This window comes from Bubalus kerabau, chromosome 3 (genome assembly GCF_029407905.1).
Source record: "Bubalus kerabau isolate K-KA32 ecotype Philippines breed swamp buffalo chromosome 3, PCC_UOA_SB_1v2, whole genome shotgun sequence".
Lineage (NCBI taxonomy): Eukaryota > Metazoa > Chordata > Mammalia > Artiodactyla > Bovidae > Bubalus > Bubalus kerabau.
The window spans coordinates 13,164,393-13,176,715 of NC_073626.1; the positions used below are offsets into that span (position 1 = coordinate 13,164,393).

At 38.8% G+C, this 12,323-nt stretch overlaps 1 protein-coding gene across 2 annotated transcripts in view; it reads left to right on the forward strand.

The window, feature by feature from the left end:
* RNF144B (ring finger protein 144B) overlaps positions 1-12,323 on the forward strand; it is a 145,988-nt gene that overhangs the window by 99,118 nt on the left and 34,547 nt on the right. For both annotated transcript variants that reach the window (XM_055570743.1, XM_055570742.1), the window contains exon 3: positions 9,905-10,009. In XM_055570743.1, coding sequence (XP_055426718.1) covers positions 9,905-10,009 — 105 coding nt within the window. The remainder of the gene's footprint in view (positions 1-9,904; positions 10,010-12,323) is intronic.

The following is a 12,323-nucleotide window of genomic DNA, read 5'->3' on the forward strand; positions in this document are numbered from 1 at the left end:
AAAGGCCAGCTGAAGAGTTACTGAATCACTCCTGTTGGAAGCAGGTCTTGACGCTCCTGGTGCCTGCTCCCTGCTCTGACTGAAACGTTCTTCCAGTTTAGCAGATTTACGCGGCTTCGCCGTGAGGACTAGACAGGACTGCGGCATTTCCAGTGGATTTCTCTTCAGAGCTATTACTGTCACTAAGTTTCTTAATTTAGATGTTTCATGATCACTTGAGATAAAGATAGAAGCGTTTGATCACTCTTGCCTGGTGAGAACTGGAGGTACTTTTGACTGGGGCCCAGATTTCATCTCCCATATTGAATGACTGTTCTCAGACATACAGGGTGGATCTTAGTACCCTTTTCCAGAAAAAGGAACAGCACTATTTTAGGGTAAAATATTTCAAGATACTTTAAATTTTCATAGGTATTTAAAATTTGCATATACAATTTCCCCTTTAAACTTCCTTTATTGTTTCTTCTGGGACTAGCTGATGCATGCTTGTGTGCTAAGTTGCTTCAGTCTTGTCTAACTCTTTGTGACCCTGTGGTCTGAATAGCCTGCCAGGCTCCTCTGTCCATAGGATTCTCCAGGCAGGAGTCCTGGAATGGGTTGCTATGCTCTTCTTCAGGGGATCTTCCCAACCTGGGGATCGAGCCTGGGTCTTTTATGTCCCTTGCACTGGCAATCAGGTTCTTTACCACTGGCACCACCTGGGAAGCCCCTTGTATTCTTTATAAAGATGTTGATTAGAAAGGAGTCCTTCCTTCTTATAGAGATCATGCCTCTGAAATTTTTTAAAAGCAATAATGATAGATATGTTTTCCTTCATTAGACTCGAGGGCATAGATGGTATTGAACCTAGCAGTTCTGACTTGGTTGCACACTGGAATCATTCTCAGAGTTTAAAATAACTGATGCTAGTTCAGCAAGGTTTCAGAATGTAAAATACAAAAATCCACTGTATTTATATACATTGGCAAAGAATAATATGATAATGGCATTAAGACAACATTTCTACTTAAAATCAAAAGGAATAACATATTAATCCTTGGAAATAAATTTAACAAAAGAAGTACAAAGCTTATTCTCTGAAACTACAAAATGTTGTTGAAAGAAATTAAAAAAGACTAAATAGATACCCCCTGTTCGTGGATTAGAAGACTTACTATTGTTAAAAATGGCAGTATCCCCAAATGGATCTACAGAGTCAACACAGTTCCTATCGAAGTTTCAACTCTCTTCTTGGCAGAAATTGATGCAGTGATCTTAAAATGCATATGGAAATTTGATGGACCTAAAATGGTCAAAATAATTTTGAAAAAGATGCATAAAGTCGGGAGAACTCACTTCCTGCTTTCAAACTTATTGTAGTGCCATAATAATCAAAACTGTGCGATACCATCAAAAGGACAGACAGACAGGTCAATAGAATAGAACTGAAAGTCCAGAAGTAAATTCATGTATTGTCAGTTGCTTTTAATCAAGGGTGCCAAGGCAATTCAAAGGGGACAGAATAGTTTTTCAACAAATGGTAGACAACTGGATATCCATTTGCAAAAGAGTGAAGATGGACTGCTTCTTCACAGTTAAAAACAGTCACTCAAAATGGATTACAGACCTAATTTAAGAGCTAAAACCAAAAAACTTAGAAGAAAATATAGAATATAGAAAAATTTAATGACTTTGACTTAGGCAAAGGATGAACAAAAGAAAAAAAAAGTAGACTATCAAAATTAAATACCTTTATACTTCAGTGGACACCATCCAGCAAGTGAAAAGATAACCTTCAGAATGCAAGAAAGCATTTGCAAGTCATATCTGATAAGGGGTATATGTAGAATAAAGAACTCTTAAAACTCAATAAAAGCACAAAAATGGGCAAAGGATCTGAATAGACTGTTCTCCAGAGAAGATGTCCAAATTACCAATAAGCGCATGAAGAAGTCCTCAAAATCATTTGCCCTCCGGGAAATGCAAATCAAAACCACAGTGAGATACCTCTTTACATAGGTTAGAATAGCTAGGATAAAAAAGACAAAAACAAATTCGGGTGAGGATTTGAAGAAAATTGGACTCTCCTACTGCTGGTAGGAATGTAAAATGATGCAACTGCTTTGGAAAATAATCTAGCAGTTCTTCAAAAGACAAGCATAGAGTTATTCAATAGCATATCCCACATCTACTCCTAAGTGTATACTTAAAAGAAATGAAAACGTGTATCTGCTGTTGAAAGAAGCCAGTCATAAAGGACCACATATTGTGTGATTCCACTTATGTGAAATATCCAGAGCAGGCAAATCCACAGAGAGAGCAGATAGACTGGTAGTTGCCTAAAGCCGGGATGGGAAGTTTTGGGGGGAATGGAGAGTGACTACTAATTGGCTTGGGGTTTCTTTTGGGATTATGAAATGTTCTAAAATTGATATGTTAGTTTTACAACTCTGTGATTATATTAAAAGTCCAACTGACTAAAAGCCATTAAATGGGCAAATTATATGGCATGTGAGTTATAGCTCAATAAAAACATATGCACATATAAAACTTATATATACATATGTATATGTATAATACATGAACTTGGGCAAACTCCAAAAGATGGTAAGGGACAGAGAGGCCTGGCCTGCTGCAGTCCATGGGGTTGCAAAGAGTCAGACACGACTGGGCAACAAAAAACAACAACAATATATGTATAATACACACACGAACATATTTTTGTTGAGGTTGTTTTAGTCGCTAAGTCGTGTCTGACTCTTTGTGACCCAGTGAACTGTAGCCTGCCAGACTCCTCTGTCCATGGGATTCTCCAGGCAAGAATACTGGAGAGGGTTGCCATTTCCTTCTCCAGGGGATCTTCCCTACCCAAGGTTTGAGCCCACATCTCTTGCATTGAAAGGCGGGTTTTTCACCACTGAACCACTAGGGAAGCCCATGTACATATTTATATACATGTATATGCATATAAGGAATGACAGGAATGAACATGGCAGTATAAAGCCAGCAAGAGGAGTAAGGGAAAGCTATTTTCTTTACTGTTTCATTATTATTTTTTTTTTTAAATTAAAATGTTTTTAGACATGTTTAACTGCTGAAGGAGAACTCAGGGAACAATTCAAGATGCAAGAAAGAAAATAGATGATCAAGAGGGTAAATTTCCTGAAAGGCAGCAGGGAATGGAAACTAGAAAATAGTAGTGTTGGCCCTGGAGGTGGAAGTGGCTCATATGTGTCAAAGGAGAAAACCCAAAGATTGCAGGTGGATGGGCTTACATTTCAGTGATGGGAGCTGACTTCTGCTGCAAAGCTGCTAGATTCTGGCTTCCAGCTCCTGCAGAGGTCTAACTGCCTACCATGTCCCAGATGCTTTTGATGGGTATTTCTAGAGGATATGAAGACATAAGATATGATCCAGACCTTGACGCAGACCTTGCCCTGGGAGACGTAAGTTCACAGTCTCCTGCAATGCAGGGTGATACAGCTTTTCATGTACAACATGCTTCAGTTGTTAGCATCTGGTATTACCTAAGGTGTTGATGGGATTATTGGCCAGTAGGGAGGAAAATCCAAGTCTTTCAGAGAATTGAGGGAGAGGAGGCCGTTGTATAGTCTATAAAATCCTCTTTGTAGGGCCTGTTGTTCTGATACGTCCTCAAGGGAAAATGCCATGCCCCCAGCCCTACTGTTTGCTACCTTCTGATGAATTTATGTGGATTCCTTTGGAGGGGAAAATAATTTGAACCCCAATACTGAGATATTTTAAAATTTAAATAAAATAAAAAAATTTATTTTGGTCTCCCTTAACCTGATACAAACATATCAGTTTAAGCACATTTAGACTTGTATCTCTTAAGAACATCAGAGTAAATGCATAAGCTGAATATTAACTAAAATTGTTTTTGTTCAGTCACTAAGTCATATCTGACTTATTGTGACCCCATGGACTGCAGCACATCAGGTTTCCCTGTCTTTTCCTATCTTCACTTTATAGACCAGTGAAATTTAAGTTAACATTAACTTAACATTAATGTGAAGGATGGTGTTTAGTTTCCACTAAATCACTTTTAACATTTAGGTTCTGAGTTTGGTGTGTTCCAGTTAACAAGTAGCAATTCAGTAATCGTGCCACCTTTCTGTGCTGGAATCTTGATTTGTACAGCTTACACTTGGCCCAGACACCTCCTCCATAGTTTTATTTTATCTGCCTCTGACAGCGAAAGTATGCCTACTTGGAAAAACAGAACCGCAGCGCAAACACAAGTGTGAGCATTGAGATTGAGGAGAAATGGGTGTTCTCTTTTATTCATATCATTAAATAAACATAAAACGGGGGGGAAAAACTCTTGGCATGGAGAACTAAGCTCCCAGGAATGCACCTTTGCACCCGGTTTGAAACGTACTGTGTTAGCTAGGCACCAAGGTCTGTGAGAGTGGACAAGCTGGGCGTTGTATCAAGTTGGGGTCCAAGACAAGGCTTCCTCGTATCAGAGACGCTTAAGGATAAGAAATGTAAAACTCAGGTCTCTTTTTAACATTAGTTATGGCTTATTGTTTGACTGGGTTTTCTTATCAGTCCTCTGATGTCGTGGTTGGCAAAGAGGTATGAAGGGGATCCCTGTCACTAGTAATATAATATCTGCGAAAAGCCAAGGTTTCTGAAAGGGTTTTTATAAGAAAAAAATTTTAGGATCACGCTATACCAGGAAACGACTTACTGCTTAGCTATGGCTTGTTGATTTATTTGAATGTTTTTGGACCATTATATGTGTCCAAGCCAGGATGTCCTGGGTGTGTTAAGAGACTTTTGAATTGGGAGAGATACCATCTTGAGTTTACTAACAATTTAAGTCAACAGCATCTAACAAAGAAGGCTTTATACTTGGATCCTGTGCAGACATCGTAGTCTGAACCGAAGTAAGCAGAATCCTGGCTTCAGTAAGAGCTGTTATTTAGAACACATTTGAGACATTGTGATGTAATTGTGTCCTGAGGCTGAGAAGCGTTAGTCTCCATTTTATTAAATATCCATTTTAGTGTACAGCCTTGTACCAGCAAAGATAAAAAGCAAAACAGATACTTACTCAAGGCCAGTCCAGATTTTGGCCTTTAAGACTTTCCCCTTATCACCTCCTTTCCCAGCCATCGCTGAGCAAGGGATGGGAAACCCTAGGTCAATACGTCACCAGCTCAGCTTCAAGCCATGTGGGCTGCCAGCTCTCCTTTGCCTTCAGAACCCCAGCCCCTGCATCTAGAGGTGTCCAGGGTCCTGGTGGTCAATGTAAATTTTCAATTAATGGCACGTCTTACCCCTTTTCTCGCAACCAAACCTATTATCCTCTTACCTCCCCTCCCCATCCTCTTGGAGTCGCATCTCTCTTTTTAAAAAAAATCAACTTATTTATTTATTTTTGACTGTGCTGGGTCTTCGTTGATACATGGGGGCCTTCACTAGTTACGGCTAGCAGGGGCCGCTCTCCAGTTGCAGAGCTCGGGCTTCTCACTGCGGTGGCTTCTCTTTTTGCACAGCATGGGCTCTAGAACACAGGCTGGGTAGTTGTGGCCCACAGGCTTAGTTGCCCTGCAGCATGTGAGATCTTCCCAGACCAGGGATCGAACCTGTGTCCCCAGCTTTGGCAGGCAAATTCTTAACTGCTGGACCACCAGGGAAGTCTGGGGGTTGCATCCCTTCTGAGACTTTGATTTCTGCGTGCCTGCCTAGAGTTTAGAGACATCTATTCCATACCTTCTTTACATTTGCTGCCTCTCTCAGTTTTCATGTATTTTTTTCTCATGGAGGACTCTCCACTTCCCTGAGAGTAGGTTAGGCAGGTGTTACTGTCCCATTTTATAATAGTGAGTGCTGCAGTGAGAGAGGTTAATGACTTGCCCAAAATGCAGAGGAGACTTTAGAGCTGGTACTTTAGTCTTAAAAATTCAAATTCAATTCCATCAACCAAATTCATGGTAGTGCTTTTTTTCTTAGAAGAAAAATCTTTAAGATATAACCTAGTGACACAGAACAATTGTACAGTGTATGTGTGTTTGTATATATTATACATACACACACACACGTGCATACTGTAATTCTGGTGGTGGATACATAGCTTTGTCTGAATGTTGTAGCTCTTGTGCCATGTCTACTTGATAGATGAGAATACCTCATGAAGAATGCCCTTTGATAAATTGGAAAATAGCATCCTTGAAAGGGACCTAGAAGAAACCCCTTTATGGAAAGACTACATAATTCGTAGACTTTCAGGGTTGAAACAGACAGGTCATCTGGCTCAACAGATGTTTGATGGTTAAATCCTTGATTAAATCTCATCTGAGTCTTTGAGTGCTGTGGAATGATTTTGAGGAACAATCCTTATTGTTACACATGCTCTTAACGGCCTGAAAATGCTTCTGTGTTCTATCAAACTAAGTGAAACTTTGATGCTTTCAAAGGAGAAATCGTTTCTTTCTTGTGTCATCAAGATTTTTGAAAAGTTCAATTTTTGAAACATTTTCCCTTAGAATATATTAGCTCTTATGAAAATTGCCTATTTAGACTTCTGTTTAATGCCATTGTTTAATGGCATGTGATTTTTTAAAATGTGACTAAATAATAATATTTTCTTTTTTCCGTGTTTCTCTGTTTTTATTTACAAGCTCGATTCCATTTCTCCCAGAATTGTTAACCATTTTACGTAGGTATGCTTTGTGTAACATGCACAGGGGTTCATGTGATTGCTTTTGGTTCTTTTGTGCTTTAGCCAGAGGTAGTAAAGAAGAGAGGGAGATTAAATTTTAGTGAAAGCTAATGTAAGATATGTAATGAAAATTCATTACATATCTTGAAAATTCAGTAGAGCTGGTTGTTTCCCTCTCTGCCTTCAGTAGAAACGCCCTTAGTGATGGAGTGTCGGGTGCCTGTGCTGTACCATCACTTTGCAACTTGCACTTGCAAAGTTCTGTCTTGAACCACTATTTCTCATAATTTTTTTAAAAGGGATCTTATACTTACAGCCTGTAGTCAGTGTACACAGTTCTAACTTCTCTCCTCGAAGCATGGGTCAGAAAATATCATGGCCAGGAGAGACTTCGTGGGAAGCTTCAAAATTCATTGGTTTATATATTGTGGTTGCAGCCTTCCTAAGAGCATTTCCTTAGCAAATAGAGCATCCATTATAAAGTCTTGGGATAGCTTAGATTTCAGCTTTACAAATTTACAATAAAAGTTGAAATGAATTTTTTTTTGCTTTTAAAGATACACATAGTCTCTTTAGTTCCTATTTCAGTCTTGTCTATAGATGCAAATAGTTCTACAGAGAGAATTGAATAGAGGTGTGTGTTCTGTTGTAAATGTCTGCTCTGTTATGGAACTTCTCTACCACAAGTGGTTTAACTGGTTTCCTGAAGGGAGCAGAGAAAGAATAATCTCACAAGACTAAACGATTAACATTTCTCCACAAAGTTACTGGAAGTCTAAGACTAGGTGACTGAGTGAGTGAAAGTTGCTCAGTCATGTCCGGCTCTTTGTGACTCCATGGACTACATAGTCCATGGAATTCTCCAGGCCCGAATACTGGAGTGGGTAGCCATTCCCTTCTCCAGGGAATCTTCCCAACCCAGGGATCGAACCCAGGTCTCCCACATTGCAAGCGGATTCTTTACCAGCTAAGCCACCAGGGAAACCCAAGAGTACTGGAGTGGGTAGCCTATCTTATCTCCGTTGGATCTTTCCAACCCAGAAATCGAACCGGGATCTCCTTCATTGCAGATGGATTCTTTACAGCCAAGACCAAGACCATGTGAAATGCAGTAAAAATATGACTAAGTATTCTGCAGTTTGCACATTTCCAAAGGGCTTCCACGTACAAAATTCTGGGTTTGTGTGTGTGAGTGTTTTAAACCCTGAGAAGTAACCATAATAGGTATTATTATCCCCATTTTAAAAATGAAGGGAGTGTCAGAAATTGAGAGAGTAGCATAAAAACATATACATTACCATATGTAAAATATGTAACATGTAACAGATGTGAAATAGCAGTGGGAAGTTGCTGTATGTCACAGAGGGCTCGAAGGGGTGCTCTGTGACAACCTTGAGGGATGAGTTGAGGTGGGAAGTGGGAGGGAGGTTCACGATAGAGGCGACATGTACGTACCTGTGGCTGATTTTTGCTGATGTATGGCAGAAACACTATTGTAAAGCAATTATCTTCCAATTAAACATTTTTTAAAAATGAAGGAAGGCCAGTCTGGGTCATGGTTTAGGTAATGTTCCCATTGTCAGCTGATAGCGTGGCGCTGGGGCTAGAGCCCAGGAATTAGGATTCGATGCTCATTGTACCATTCACGTTGTTTTTCTCAGATGTCTTCCCCTTAAGCCTAGAGACCATACATTTTCACTTTCTAGTTCAATTCAAGTGGCGGCTGGGATCTAGTGGCAGCTGGAAGGTCGAGAGGTGCTCAGAAGCAGAGCTGGGTGGACAAGGCTTTGCATCATTTACTCATGTGTCCCTTAGCGTGACATTATTTTTCTTGAGCCACTTGTATACTTCCTCTTGAGTTTTGCCTGTGCATTGAAATTCTTCCTCACGTTTTCTTGCTGCTGCTTTCTTGACTCATTCTTCCTCATACTGGAGCCCATATTTGGCTCAGTAACCCCAAGACCAAGTGAATGTTCACTCTTCTCTTGAGCAAAAAAATGAAAATTAAAATATTATATCGATTATGGTCGATTGTAGGGGAAGAGTGACTTAAGAGGACTCTGCTCTCAGATATTGTCTATTTTCCAATTCATACTAAATCATCTTTTATTCCCCAGTTCATACTAAATCATATGCATTTCCCCATTGTCTTTAAACATCATTTGAAAGTACTTTTCTTGATTCCTCAGCATTCAGTTGCTGGAATTTAGCATAATTTACTGATGAGTTTTTCTATTTTGGATAATGAGGCTATTTTCTAGTTTTCTCTGTGATAAAAATGATTGACTCCTTGAAGAAGGGAATTTTTAAATATTTAGAGAGTAAAAAATTTGGTTTAAATGGTTTGCCTTAGTCATTAATTCATTAGTACGTTGTAGCAGTAATTTCAACAGATAAATATGAATACATGATTATTCTTCTGAAATAGTAAAGTTGTGATAGTTTTAGATTCAGATGGGGAAAATGCATAAAGATGGTCAACGAAAGGAAAAGACTTCACAATTATGTCATTAGGATTTATTTACTAGTTATGCTTTTACTAGTGACACGTTTGTCCTTCATGTTGTATCACTTCTCTCTAGGTTTCTTATTTCCTATGTATTTTTTTTTTTTTTCTCAGATTCTACTCAAACCCCCTCCATTTTAGCATCTGCCAAAGGCCCACAGTTCTTGGAGGGTCTCATTTGAGGGTCTCAATTTGAGGGTCTCAAATTGTCTTTAACATTTCCTTTTCCAGGTGTATTTGCTTCTGAGAGTATTTGTAGATAAGCCAGTGCCTTAATCTTATTTTGATTCTGTTTGGTGAGCTTGACATGAATTCTACTTCTGGGCAAATTTTGAGAGAGAGGACCTCTGGGTAAAAATGGAGATAGGAAATTATATGAGTTTTTTTTCTTTTTGAAGTACAGAGAAGGCTTTTGCCATTGGTGCAAGAGAGTGTTTCTCCTTTTCCCAATCTATGGTGAATAAAATGTGTGAGCATACAGGAATTTGACTTGTTACCTTGGATAAACTCAATATTCTTAGAATGAAGTCATACATAATTAATTACCTGTCTCTGTGTTCTTTCCAGAGTGATGGCACTTAGTATTCACACTCATGATAACTTTGGTTTCCTGAGTGCAGGAGCCCTAGGACTGCCAATTAAGGAAGAATAGGCAGTGGCAGTTATATAACCTTGGGGCTTCTGTAATGTGGTGGGTAATTGTCTCTTTTCTTCTTAACTTCTAGTGTCTGAAACAGTACATGCAGCTGGCAATCCGAGAAGGATGTGGGTCTCCCATCACTTGCCCGGACATGGTGTGCCTAAACCATGGGACCCTGCAGGAAGCTGAGGTATGGATGGGTGCTTTGATCTTCCCCTTTTCCCTGTTGACATGATTTCCTGGGATCTTGGCTCTTTATGTACATCTCTACCAGGGAGTCTAGAAACAAAATACAGGGGTTAACTTTTTAAAGGAGTACTTTATTGCTACATACCTTGGATTCTTTATAGAGGCTGTTAAAGCTGTTATTTACTTTGGTTCTATTTATAAATGCCCCCTGAGTGTTGAAGAAGTTCTAGAATAGGCCAAGGGGCTAGAAATCCAATTTACCAAAGGTGAGCTTTGGAGGCTGAATAGTCAGTGGCCTGGGGATTTTTAATAACTTCAAAGATAAACAGATGACTGATTAGCCGTAGTTATAGATAACATAAATTATTATGATTCTGCAGAGAAATGGGTTGGACCATTTCTAAAGAGCAGAGAAAGACCTTTCTTTCAGTGTTTATCAGGCATAGAAATGTATTTTTTGAATGAGTTCTTCTCACTGTGACATGTCTCTTTGTTTTTTCAATCCCCATTTAATAGCTTTCCCTTAAATCAGCTTTTAACTTTCAGGTTCTGCTCATTTCAAATCTTGTATGCCTTCATGTAGTTGCTTTCTAAGCCAGTATTCTATCTAATACTTTCAATAGATTTATAAAACTGAAGCTCAGAGTGTCTAAATAACTTGCTCAAGGGTGCATATCTAAAAGGCAAAAGAGTTAGAATTCCAATCCAGTTCTTTCTGACAGATTGCATGGCTTTAAAAGTAGAACTTGGTGGATAAATATAGTGCAGAGTAAAGGTCTTGATAATTGAAAGTCCAATGGAGTGTATATGTGTGTGTAGGTATATATGTGTAGGTATATATGTGCATGTCTATATGCCTGTGTCTGTATGAAGGTGTGTGTATCCATGTATATACACATGTGCTTTATATATACACAGATGTGCTTTTACATACAAATATCTTTTGTAAGTAAAGCAGTCAGAAAGATGGTATAGACCATTTTTAACCAGTCTGCATCTGGGTGCCCTGTGTTTAGCTTATGAAATACCAAGTAAGTGAGCATGAAGTGATTTGAGGGGAAGAATAAAAGGAATGCATGTTGGTTTAGAAGTTGTTCATTTTAGGAAAGTCATGAAATAAATGGAATTTTTAACACAAAGAGGTAGTATTGAATGGGTGAATCCTGTGGTGAGAAATATTAACTTTTGTGTGAAAAATGGGTAGAAGAAAATTAAAAGGGGGAAAGATTCGGTTATCTACCATGAATACTATTGATCTGTACAACTTGGAAATGGTTTTTAAAAATGAGACCCAGGTTTGCAGGAGCGTCTTTCTAGACATGACCCTTTCAGGGAACATGCTTCCTTTTTGACTTGCTTCTGTGAGGTCTGATCAGTCAACAGATGTTTATTGAGTGTACAAAGTGCCAGGCTCTTTCCCAGTCAAGATAGAGAGGTGAATAAGATAGTCCCAGTACTGTTCTCCTGGAGCTTCTGACTTTGAAGAGAGACTTTCAACAGATAATGAGCCAGATAATTAATTATAAGAGCAAAAAGTGTGAGATGGAGCAGGCAGCAGGAGTTATGTCTGCTATGGAATCTTATTTAGTGCTTGTGTGTGAAAGCTATTAAAACATAAATGAAGTGACCTTTCTAAACAAGCCTTTGAAATTAATTACAATCTCTTTTCTAGATAAGCCTACATGTGGCTATTTGCAACTAATTAAAATTAAAATTAGAAATTCATTCCTTTGATTGCACTGATCACATTTTAAGTACTCAGTTGCCACGTGCGGCTAGTGGCTACCAGGTTGGACAACACAGAATAGAACATTTCCCTCTTTGCAGAAAGCTCATGACATAGCGGCGTTCTAGACTTTATTTATTTATTTTCTCTAGACTTTAAATGAATGGTAACCATTAGCCATTGGGCCTTTGGATATCAAATGTTAGGGCTAATGTGTAGAGACAAGTAACAGGCCATGGTTTGTCCCAAAAATCTCTAGAGCAGAGTCTCACTTTTCTGATTTTCTTAGTACAGACATGCTCTGGTCATCTTCCCCCATAGTTCTTTTCTCCGTCTTAATCTTGACTTTTCCCGCTGTTCACATTCTCATTCACACTTCCCTAGTGCTGATTCCATTTACCCAACTCTACTTTAAAAACAGTTTTACTTTTAGGCTGCATTAAAAGCAAATAAACCCATAATGGCTCTTAAAAATGACAAAAGGATATCTGAAAAACAGAACAAAAACATACTCCAACCTAAACTATGGTATTTCTTATATTCTCCAAAGTCTCTTTCCCATTAGATGAGTAAGAGACACTCTGGGGCA